The sequence below is a fragment of the Mirounga leonina genome, unplaced genomic scaffold, assembly GCF_011800145.1.
Source record: "Mirounga leonina isolate KUSES-001 unplaced genomic scaffold, KU_Mleo_1.0 Mir_175, whole genome shotgun sequence".
Classification (NCBI taxonomy): domain Eukaryota; kingdom Metazoa; phylum Chordata; class Mammalia; order Carnivora; family Phocidae; genus Mirounga; species Mirounga leonina.
The window spans coordinates 15,854,603-15,867,529 of NW_023270453.1; the positions used below are offsets into that span (position 1 = coordinate 15,854,603).

Here is a 12,927-nt window from a genome sequence, read left to right on the forward strand (position 1 = left end):
CTGCACGTTCTAGACCCATCTGGTAACTTCGTGGCAGTCTAGTTTCACTTATTCCTCTCTGCCCCTAATTCCTGAAAACTGAGTGTCTCCCAGGTGCGGTGCTGTGCTCCATTTGGCATCACCGCTGCGGCGCTCAGAGGCAGGCTGTCTGGCAGCAGGGCGAACGTCAGATGGGCAGGCCAGTGACCATCTGGTCTTGTGGTTACAAAGGTTTAATTCCCCCGCTGCAATTAAAGTGTTACACGTTTTCACTCTTAGTACTACAAAAGGCTCAAAATAAACCACTATCCCTCTTGAATTTAACAGTGCTTATAATGTTAAGGAAACAAATTTAATCCAATCATTAAATATACAATCCACTAAGTGAATACCAAAGTTGAGAGGGCAGTGGGGAAGATTATCAGAATCATATATTTTTCTATTATTCCACAGATGAGACCACAGCTCCATCTTTCAGCTGTAGGTAAAGTTTTCTCTACCAAACACTTTTACAGGTTTGGTTAGGCCAACCTAGAACTGAGTAATTAATTAGTCAATTAAACCTAAGAAAATCAATGCAACGTACCTTCACGTCCCTTCAAGAAAAACAAAATACTAACTTCACACAGCAATCTCAAAAAGATATTAGAAAGTTAGCAGAAATGATTTCACAGGCCACTTTTTATTCTGACCTATCTTCTAAAAACCCATTTGAAACCTCAGGAGATGTCCTAGTAGCTGAAATTACTGTACTGAAGAAGTGAAAACCTGATAAATGTAAATTAAACAGACTGAAGCAGATACTAACAAGGATGTCCAACAGTCTATAGACTTCATAAAAAAGCCTATTTCCTTGCTTATCAGCATCTCATGCTTTTTCATGTGAGTAAAGTAACAGTACAGAAAAATCAGTACGTCATGAATAAATTTCATTTAACTTTTTAATATATTTTTTCAAAGGATCTATTTTCTCAATAGTATTTTATATAAGCTAGTTTTTAACCGACAGGTTATAAATATGCACTGACTGGATAGAGTAAGTGATCCTGAAGTTACATTGGGCAGGAAGAAACAAATTAGGATTTTTAAAATTTGGCTGCAGGTAATCCATGAAGCTGACAGTATTTACGCTGCTAACTGAAGAATTAGCCCAGTTTTTAATCTGTATATATCTAGTATATTTTGACTTCTGCTCTTCTACTTTGTTCTCTCTCATTGACCTAAGACTGTCCACTAATTATATCCACTTAAAGTCTAACTGAATTTATGTTACTAAGTGTGAGATTGCTCCTTAACAGCCAGAGCCATTTTACAAAAGGGAATGTTAGGCCTTGAAGAATAATACATAAAATGGTACTGGTATGGGAATATAAAACCTTATTCCTAGATCTAGTGTGCAAAGTAAAAGTTACATGAAATTCAGAAAGATTTAAAAAACTAACAATTTTTTAAATTTTTTTTTTTTTTAAGATTTTATTTATTTATTTGAGAGACAGAGAATGAGAGACAGAGAGCAGCAGAGGGAGGAGGGTCAGAGGGAGAAGCAGACTCCCTGCCGAGCAGGGAGCCCGATGCGGGACTCGATCCCGGGACTCCAGGATCATGACCTGAGCCGAAGGCAGTCGCTTAACCAACTGAGCCACCCAGGCGCCCAAAAAACTAACAATTTTTAAAAATTAAAAGGAAAAACAAGTCTTGCTTTGCTAATCTTCCCTTCAAGTGGGGTGAAAGGTTGTTTTAAAACAACAAAATTCTCTCTTTAAAAATACTGGCATAAAAATTTTAAATCTCGTCATGATGAATTTGAAAAAGACAAAAACCCTGATCAACAGAATTGACAAAACAAAAATTTTCACTGTTGTTTTACCTGTGGGTATACTAATCCTAAAAACCTTTTACACCACTGAGCACTCACATGTAAGCACTTCAACAGAAGCACCAATTGAGGAGGTAGTAAAGGAAAAGAAAAATAATTCCAACTTTAAAAAAATGTTTATGATGTAAAATTCCAAACACAAAATGTAAAGAGAACAGATTCATGAATCCTTAAATCTCTGTGACCCAGCGTCACCAGCTACCAACTCACGGGGAACTGTGTTCCGTGTGCCTCCTCACCTCCTCTGCCCCATAATGGATTATTTTAAAGCAAATCCCCTAAATTCAAACATTTTATCAGTAAATATTTCAATATATCTCTAAGGCAGGTTTTCTTTCTTTCTTTTTTTTTTTAAAGATTTTATTTATTTATTTGACAGAGAGAGAGACAGCAAGAGAGGGAACACAAGCAGGGGGAGTGGGAGACGGAGAAGCAGGCTTCCCCGGAGCAGGGAGCCCGATGCGGGGCTCGATCCCAAGACCCTGGGATCATGACCTGAGCCGAAGGCAGACGCTTAACGACTGAGCCACCCAGGTGCCCCTCTAAGGCAGGTTTTCTTAACTTGTTTCATTATTGCTTTCCTCTCAAGGAACTTCTTAATACATTCCCTGGACCCCCCACCCCATAAAACTTTACCACAGATATACTATGTACCTGTTTATGTACCTAATGTGTATCCTGCACCACACATAAAAACAGCACAGTTTTCACCCAGGTAGGACAATATTCGCCCCATTTAGGGGGATATAGCCTCCACTGGGTTATGCGCTCTAAAACATAAGGGCCCTTAAAACAACAAGCAAACCAGATACCATTCTCATTCCTACAAGTATTTTGACAGTAGCATTTTAGATCAAATATTCAGTGGACAACTTATGGACAACAGTGGACAACATTATTAACAATCTTAATGTCTTGTATGTTGTTCAATTTCAAAGATGTCACCAGTGCCCAACATGTACCCAACAGGATCAAAACCAATTACTCCCAGACTACATATGCCCGACACATTCAGAACCAATCTGAGCGCTCACTAAGGCATACAAATTATTAATTCCTGCCGAGCCTCACTACTCCACGTGCTGCTTCCAGACCCCTACAACGAACAGCAGACTCCCAAGCCCCAACCCAGGAATATGGCTAACAAAGCAACACTCCAACCAAACCCTCGGCCAATCTCAGACACACTAAAAGGCCTGAAAACCAGTGTCATTGCTGGAAACCGACAGTCCTGCTTTTTCTTCATTCTGATTCCCTCAAACAGTTCTATTCCCAGGACTCACCTTAACTTCCTTACTTCTCTCCACCCAGAGTCTCTCCGCCTATAAATGTTTAACCCTACATATTTGATAAACAGGCAGAAGAGCAAGCTGAAACCAAAGCACTCGTACTCCTCAGGAGGAACCTGCTTTATAGATTTCCACTTCCACACCATGGGCTTATCTTACCTTTGCTTGTGTGAGAGCTGCCTTCTTGACCTGAAGCTGAGACTGCAGAAGTTTGAAGTTTTTGGACCAGCCTTCTGTTTTTGAATCACTGGTCTCTACTCCCAGGTCATCATACAGGGACATCTTTCCAATTTAATGCTGAAAGGCAAGGGGGATGGGGTTTAAAGAATGCAAAATACAGGAAGGATTTCACATCTTTTCATGTTAAAATAACTCAGTATCATGGAATTTTAGAGGTGAAAGGTACTGGAAGAGATCACCTCGTCCAGGAAGCTTCAGCAACAGAAGCCAAGATGCCTGATACTGCCAATCAGTGCCCTAACACATGACACTAGATCTGCATATTAGCTTACAAATAAACTTGCAGAATTAATTTTTTTACCTATATCATGTGGCCAAGTAATTCATGAGTGAAATCATTCTGTGCTACTGCATATAATGATTATTAATAATTACGTATTGTCAATTATATGTATCCAATTTTTCTTTTTTCTTTTTAAAGATGTTATTTATCTGTTTGAGAGAGACAGAGAAAGAGAGAGACAGAGAGGGAACACAAGCAGGGGGAGTGGGAGAGGGAAAAGCAGGCTCCCCATCAAGCAGGGAGCCTGATGCGGGGCTCGATCCCAGGACCTTGGGATCATGACCTGAGCCGAGGGCAGACGCTTAACGACTGAACCACCCAAGCGCCCCTACATGTACCCAATTTTTAAAAAATTCTTTTTTGTCTCAACAACAAAAAGTAGAAACTACAACAACCCATTATTACCAGGTTGATTTAGCACTATTAGCTACCTTTTATAAAAGAAGAAATCTAAACATATGCCTAGAAATTAAAAAACAAATTATATCATGGATGCTGTATTTTAATAAATTATGATTATTGAGAGTAGAGAGGCAGATCATAAATATCCTGACTTCTTCATATTCCATCAAGTTGAAATTTGTAATCTCTAATAACATCAATTACAAAGATAATAATCTACATGTAAATGATCGATACATAATACCCTTGCAGAACAGAGAACACAAGACAACAACAAAAACAGGAAGAGTTCACACTTAGGAAGCCTTATCAAGCCAGGCTGGTAGTAAATGTAGTATCTGCTGGAGAGCCTACTAGAAGCTACCATTAAAGCTTAGCCTGCTACAGAACTGGGACTTTGGGAGATAAATCTGCCCAGGTCATGGTGGGAAGACCCATTTCAAACCTAGTAATGGGAACACCACAACCCTTTACACTAAATCCCTACTGTCACCTTTTTATTTGGTTTTTAAGATTTTATTTATTTATATAAGATTTTATTTATTTGAGAGAGAGAGAGAGAGAGAGAGAGAATGACAGAGAGCACGAGAGGGGAGAGGGTCAGAAGGAGAAGCAGGCTCCCCTGCGCAGGGAGTCCGATGTGGGACTGGAGTCCCAGGATCATGACCTGAGCCAAAGGCAGTCGCTTAACCAACTAAGCCACCCAGGTGCCCCTACTGTCACCTTTTTAAAAAACTCAACATTCTGGGTGAGACCACAACAGAGACCCTTCCCAAAATAAAAAAAAAAATCAATCTCTTTCTCACAAGTGGAAAGAGAGAGAAAAAAAATTGAAATCCCCGTACTGCAAAATATTTAGCATAGGTAGTTTCTGACTCATGGCCACATTCCAAAAAAATCTGTCAGTTCCCAGGTCCAGACAGCATTTTGCCATAGGAACTGTGTCAAACAAATCCTGTTTCGCCTGTGTCGGTCTCTAAGGAAAAGAAGGTAATACAGACAAGAAGGAAAATATTTAATCCTCCCGGCTGTGTCAGACTCAGGGCAAAAACTTCTCTCTGGTATATGCTTACTTCTCCACCCTTCTAGGTTTGGTATTCTAAGACCCTGCCACCGCAACATCCTGGCTGACCCTGGTTCACTCTGTGTGGGGTGGGTACCAACGTTTCCTCCCCCCGGCAAGAAGAGCTGGTCTGGGTCTGAGCAGAGCAGTTCTCAGCCTGGAAGTCAGGCCCCACACAACTGTTGCTGCTTTTCCGTTTCTTCTATCCTTAATATTCCAGCCCTCAGATTACCTAAAAGCTCTCAGGTTTGATTTCTAAATGAAAGGCCCCCACGGCAGTACAGACACGGAGAATAAAGGAGAGCCCAGGGTACTGGTGGCTGACTGCTCTAATGAATCACCTAAAAATCGAGGAATGCTTGCATGTTCTCCTCAGTAAGGCTTCAGTGACAACTCACCAGCTCAGCTGATAGCATGAACAAAGAATTTCCTAGACAGCATATCCAACAGGGAAATAAATGCCCACTGCCTGCAGTGCCAGACAAAGTGAACATTTTATTCGGGAACTTGGCGGCCCGTTGTCACATTAAGCTCAAGTCACTGAGGCAATAAAGAAACAGTAAGGAAAGCCCCTGGCATCCACTTCAGAACCTGTTTTAATCCACACTATGGTAAACCCCACGAAAACCTAAATCCAGTTTGCTGAGTTCCCTGCACTCTCCCCAGACTACGATCACGTCTGACCCAGAGCTGAACAGGAAGGTAGGCCAACTGCACGGTTAATGCTCTATTTGCAACACCCCCCCCCCGCCCCAAGCCATCTTTTCAGAGATTCTGGCCAACGATGAGTGCCCAGAAGGAAGAGCAATGTACCGAAGAGCTTTAGAGGCTTTCATGCACCTTCCGCAAGAGCCCACACGGTATTCAAAACTAACTCTTCTTATCTAAATACCTATCCTTAAACTTTAAATTTCATCAGAAGAACTCAGAGCAACAGCAAAGAAAAACAATGCTGAATGTCCAGCTTACTACTGTGGTTCTCAAACTACTTCAAAAATGGCCACACACCCTTCATCTAACCTCATTTAACTGTACAGGCTCTCTTCATTCAAATAGTCACTAAACAAAAGCCTAGTTAAACCATGGGTTCATTCGTTTTCTCTTTCTTTATTCTCACAAAGGCAAGGGAAGACTAACACATTCTGGGAAGTAAATATAAACAATGAAGCTTTCTTGGAAATTATAAACAAAGTTAGTATTTGTTTGCAAATTTGTTTGCAACCCAAACTCTACTTCTCCCAGTACCGCTTCATAAGAAACTTAAGAACCTCACCAAAAATGGTATTTACAAATATGTTGGTGCCAATGGAAATATGCCAACCAAATGCCCACTGAACTCTGAAGCAAAAAGATTAGCCTATCCACCTGTGCATCTCCAATTTCTGGCACAGGGTAGGAATTTAATAAACAAGTATTTGCTGAGATATTACTTATTAAGTGAAGTCTGTGTAGCCACATGAATCAGCAGAGAAATGACACAATCCTGAGGTTCCACTAGAATGTTAACGACAGGAGAAAGGTTCTGGATAGACGGTACTAATGGTTGTACAATGTGTATGCATTTACTGCCCCGTGGTCCCACACACTTAAAATGGTTCAAATCCCAGGCTGTGTGTTAACGTATGTTTACCACACACAAACAGGAAGTAACAAAAGGGAGGGAGAGGCAGCACCTGAGGAACAGGCTGCTGTCTAATTAACACTAGTACATTTCCCTACCAGGAAGAGTAAACTTTCATGGAAATATTTTCCCAAATTTGAGGGTTAAAACAAAGTCAAACAGTATAGAGGATCTCTTCCTCCACCAGAGTTCTTACATCCAAAGATTTCATGGCTGAATTAATGAGGTCCCATGGGGCCATACTTCCAGTGATTCCATTTCCAAATCGAAGATGGTCTGTTGACGATTCCATTTGATTTGCCCCCTCTCCAAGCTTTGAAAATCACTATGGAGCAAAATCTTACGTTCATTTAAACCACCATTTCTGTTCTCAAAACCTTTGAAAACACACTTCAAATATTAGAAACTGATGTCATTTCACCAGCATCTGCTGGTTTTCTGTGACACAGAGCTTATAGATCAGATCTGTGCATCACAGTAAATGAGGAAGAGCTTTCTTTACTTTTCTCGCTTGAATGGACTTTGAATTCACAGAACTGGATTAATCACAGCAATGACACACTCATTATCCATCCACGTATGGATGGCCTGCTTTTAATTACTGCAATGCTACAGCACCAGTGAATTTACCACAAGAGTCAGAATCTGGACCAAAAAACCGCATTAAATCCCGATGCCCACCCCCTCCCCATCCCATTCATGTGATTTCCCCAGCCCAGGGGTGGGCAGCACCCTGAATTCCATTCCCATTAATTCCTTACTATCCTCCTTTTATATAAAGGTGTGCACATTTTGATTTTAGCTGTTTGAAGCACTTCTAATATACCAGAGTTGATTCATTCATTCTCCCCACTGCAGTCACTGAAATGTAACAAGCATTGACAAGACTGCCATGAACTTAACCTAATTACTGCTGAGATGTTACTTAGATGACAGAACACATTTATTTCATGAAGTCTAGCAGCAGGTAATAAAAACTAGCGCATTCTAACATTTGGATACACTTTAAGTCAGGATCAAATACAAACACAGACATGTGACTTTTAGAACTTTAAAATACCTATTTCTTTTTTATAGTGACACCAGGCTTTGATCAACACATCTTTCACGTATGCGCCATTTTTGTTCTTAAGAAGAAACACAGTAAACACGGTCTGCCAGAAGAATGATGACTTGTTAAAATTCTACCTAAGCTGGCAAAATATTTTTTTAAACATGCAACTAGTAGAAAAAGAACATGGAACGAGTCTTCTCAGAAGCAGCCCACCTTTCTCACCTCTCAAGTGCATCTATGAAGCCTTCAGTGTCTGCCACCCCACATAAAACTCTCCATCCTCAACTTGCTTCCCCTGAACAAACTCAGAGCAACTTCTACAGGTTACGTTGCCTCCCGGTTGACACGCTTGTCTCTTCCTCTGTTACAAGTCCCTTAAAGGTAAGGGCTGATTTTGTCTTCATCCAGCTGAACATCATGCTATGAACACTGCAAACACTTCGTATTTTCTAAATGTTATCAAGTGCACCTACTTAAATCACATTATGAAACAATAAGATCTTCAGATCTGCTTTTTAAGGACACAACTTATTGTAAATGGTATGTGACGTTAGTGTGCTAAATTTTTTTTTTTTAATTTATTTATTAGAGAGAGAGGGTGAGAAAGAGAGTGCAAGAGGGGGTAGGGTTAGAGGGAGAAGGAGACTCCCCGCCGAGCAGGGAGCCCGATGTGGACTCGATCCCGGGACTCCAGGATCATGAGCTGAGCCGAAGGCAGTCGCTTAAGCAACTGAGCCACCCAGGCGCCCAGTGTGCTAAATTCTAAGTTGTACACCATCATAATGGGAGAAAAACGACCACCACCATACAACTAACAATGAGTCAAAGTCTGAGTTCTGAGCACCTGAAGAAGCAGCATGGTTAAGAAACCTTTTTTTTTTTTTAAATCACTAAATAGATACTCATGTATCATAAAGCAAAAATAAAGCCTAAAGAACGTGGAAAGTATATACAGATAGAAAGGAAAAGGAAGGGAACTATGAGGGGCGGTGCACATTGATGTTCACAAAAAATACAGGTAATAAGCAATAAAAAGCATATGCCCATGTAAAATTTACAACGACTTTTTAAAGAATGAAAACATTTTTTTTCCTGTATCTCCACCTCTGACACCCCGGTCACATCCCTTCTTTGGAGGAGGTGTACTGTCACGAAGTCCAGGAAAGTCACCTGGAATGTGGGTGGATAACAAAACGTCCTTCACTATTCACTGTTATGACAGACTTGAGGGATTACTAGCCCTGGATGTTCCCTGAAGGTAATTTACAACAAATCAGGTAAAAAAGAAATCCATTCTATGCATTCAGTTGGGACAATTCCCCTCAAATTCTTATTTTCCATCAAGGCTATCTTTAGTTATTACAGAACTCCACCATCACAACAGCTTTCCACTGATAACACGTCTATCACACCTTGTGACATTCTTGTCTCACAACCTACTCATTCTAAGCTGTAGAGCAGGCAGCACGTCTCTTAATAAAATTCTAAAACACACCCTCTGCTTAAGTTACTAATGCATTACCCCCAGTTCCTCAAATATCTCTATTACAGTAAAAATGGCGGTGGCCTTTATCCCCTAAACGTGTGGAAACTGAGGTGCAGCCTTTAAAAACTCCACCTGTTGTCCGGAGACACAGCGCTCGCCGGAGTATATGCACAATTCTGCCCTTCTCCAGGACACGCTATTTTCCATCCGTAGGCTTGGCTCTAGCAATAAGGGCCTTCAGCGTCTCTCCTTTACTGCCTTCTCAAAGAACCTTCTCGAGCTCACCCGACTACCCGCCCCTCAAAACTACCCTACCTGCCGTTTCCAGAATGCACTATGGTGCTTCTCGTCTGCTACCTTTGCACTTCTTTCCTCAGCAGGGAGCCTTCCGCCCCCCCCCCCCGCCCCCGCACACCTAACAAAACACCTCCCAGACTCAGTTATAAGCATCACCCCCTCTGGGAAGCCTCCGATCAACCCAGGGATGGGTTTTTAACGCCTGTTTTCCTAGAGACCAAACTCCCGGAGTAGGAACCCAATCTTACTTATTTATCCCGCGTCTGCTGCTCAGGACACATGGTCTGGGAAGGGAAATGCTCCGGAAACATGTTTGGTGACTGAGCATCAGGGCTACAACACCGCCCGACAAGGACAGGGACCGAGGTAACGCCTGAGTTCTGTCTCCCATCATCTGTCTAGGTAAACCTGCGCCGTTCGGGGAGGTCAACACATCCGGAGGGACCCGTCCCGCGGCCGGGAAGGAAGCGACTTCCCTCCTCTCCGCTCCCCGGGCCCGGGGGGGGGGGGCACAAGTGTGCTGGGCCACAGGTGACACAAGCCTGGCTACCAGGGTCTAGGGACGGAGCAACTTTTCCAAAACAGGGCCGACGGAGAGGGGAAAAGAAAAAACAACACAACGTGCTCGGGTCCAAGAGAGGAAACACACAGACGGGGAAGGGGAAGAATAGGAAGGAGACAGGAAGAACTCGAGGGCCCGGCGACCCGAGGCAAATAAAGGAAGGCGGCGGCGGGCGCGAGGGGAAACACTGCGGGTCGCCCGCAGCCGGGGCCGCGGACCCGCAGCACGGAGGCCGAGGGCGTCGGCGGCTCCGGGGGGCCGGCCCGGGACCTCTCGCCCCCCTTGCGGCGCGGCCTAAAGCCGCGGCCTCGCGTCCAGCGCCACCTGGGGAGGCGCTCCCGCCCCGGCTCCCCGCCGGGCCGCCCGACCGGACGCCGCCTCGGGCGCCACTTACCCGGCCCGCCCGGCCGACTCTCCCCATGGGCCGCGGCGGCGCACCGGGGCCGAGGCGCCGCGGAGAGGACGGCCTGGGCGTACTCGGCGTAAGCCCGCGACCGCAAGACCTGAACCGGCGCCAACCCCTACGCCGAGTGCGCAGGTCGCGCGGCGGCGCGGGGTCAGGGAGCGCGTGCGGCCGGGAGAGAGGCACGCCTGCGCCTGAGCCGCGGGCCGCTTTGCTCCGGCGACCCCTGCCGGCGGGAGGACCGCACTGCACCTCCCCTCCGCCGGCGTCCTTCTCTCCCGCCACGAGGGGTCGCAGTGGCCCGAGTTTGTGAAACTTCAGACTCGGGAGAGCCTGGCAGTGACCCCAGATGGTGAGCAGGAGAAATGTCCAAAGGCTGCCAAGACGGTCTTTGCGAGCCCGCTGCGTTCTAATAGGATAGGGGGGTAGAATCCCTCCAACCCTTTCGTTCTCACTCATTCAAAACCGTCCATGTCTAAGCACAAAGCTGAAAATAAATCGCCATAAGCGAGATGTATGGGAAAGCTCCTGCAAAACGGATGCATTGAATTAAGAGTCCGACTAAGGAGAGAGTAGATGAGGTTACACAAGAGAAGGCTTACACAAGAGAAGGTAAATGTTATAAGGCCTCCCAATTTAAAAACGATGTAACAAAAAGTGCGAGGAAAGAGAAAATAGGATTTCGTGTAAATATGATTTTCACCTCTATAATGAGGGATAAAAAATATTTCGAGCTGATAAATCAAATAAGAGAGATCAAAATACACATCTTCCTACAAAGGAACATACTAAGAAGAGGTATAATCAGCTAAAATCTGGTGAGTAGGAAAAGGGAGAAAAGAAAGAAATATAGTAGGGAGGTAATAGACAACCTAAAGAAATAAGATGATTAAAGACATCAAGTAACATTGTCATTATAATCACAGAACCCAGAACAAAAATGCAAACCTTTCAAGTGATCAAAACACATACACACAACTACAAAGTCAAACAAGAGCACAGAGTGAGCTGTCTGGAAAAGTTACAAAACAGAAAGCATAACAAAACAACATGCGAGAACTAAGACGAAACACCTTACATGAGTAAATGTTAAATAAGCCCAACATACTTGTCTGAAAAATGCAACTCCAGGTTGGAGCACCAGCCGTAACACAACTCTATGTTACGCACAAGAACATGCATAAAATAGTCATTCTGAAAGTTCAAAAACACAAGAACTTTGGAAAAGATATACCAGGAATATGCAAACATAAAGAAATCAGGGATCACAAACTTACTGATTTCAGGGCAAAAAGCATTAAATGAGATTGAGAAGGGCATTTTACAATCATAAGAGTTGCAATTCACAATGAGGAAAAAATAGGAATATCTATGCACCGAATATCATAATTTCATTATTCATAGCAAACACTATAGGAGATATAAAAAGAATAAATAGTTAGAAATAATTGATAGTCTTTGCCAGACTGAGGGCACAGGAGGTAAAAGAGGATAGAGAAGACCTAAAAATATATTCTATTATATTAATTGTACATAATTAATTTAATATTAGTTATTAGATAATATATTATTAACAATAATATATTGATATATTTAATATTAGATATTTGGTAATATATTATTAATATGTCAATAATATATTATTAATTTAATATGGTAGATCTAATATGTAAAATTCTGTATCCTGAAACAGAGATTACATCTTTTCAAGTGTCCTTGGAACGAACATTCAGGGTTGGCCATATTTTAGGCCACAGGCAAAATCTTAATATATCTCAATAAGTAGAACCATATGGATAATATTATAGGATCACAATTCAGTAAAACTAGAAATTAATGACAAAACAGAAAACAAAATATTCCTACTGCCCAGAAATTTTTAAAGGGTCACATAACATTTGGATCAAAAAAAAAACACCAAAAACAAAATAGAAAATACCTGCAAGAGTATGAAAGTGAAAATGACCAATCAGAACCCATGGGATTTAGCTACATATTCCTAAGATCATGATTTTAAATGATCATGTTAATTAAAGAGTTAGGATAAATGAAATGAATTAAGCACCCATGCAAGAAGGTAGAAATAGAACAAAATATACTTTGAAGAGCAGAAGGATGTAATGAGTAAAGATAAAAGCCTAAAATGATGGTGTATAGAACAGAAAAATATATAACTAAAAAATAAATCCAGGAGCTGATTGTTTGAAAGTAAATAGGTAAGCTGTTAGCTGAACAAGAAAACAAGAAGAAAGTACAAATATACAAAGTATGGAATCAAAGCAACGAGCTCCAGACACAGAGGAAAGTTGAGAGAAGACTTTGTTGAATTTTATCAAATAAGTCAGAAAATCTAGATCAAGGAGTTAATTTGG

The 12,927-nt window shown here is 42.3% G+C and overlaps 1 protein-coding gene across 1 annotated transcript in view; it reads right to left on the minus strand.

Moving 5' to 3' along the window:
- The window catches only part of RBM17 (RNA binding motif protein 17), a 28,038-nt gene extending 17,350 nt beyond the window's left edge, over positions 1-10,688 (minus strand). The window contains exons 1-2 of the mRNA XM_035021704.1: positions 10,547-10,688; positions 3,304-3,441 (exon numbers count right to left, since the gene is read on the minus strand). Coding sequence (XP_034877595.1) covers positions 3,304-3,426 — 123 coding nt within the window. The 5' untranslated portion in view covers positions 3,427-3,441; positions 10,547-10,688. The remainder of the gene's footprint in view (positions 1-3,303; positions 3,442-10,546) is intronic.
- Between the last annotated feature and the right edge of the window lie 2,239 nt (positions 10,689-12,927).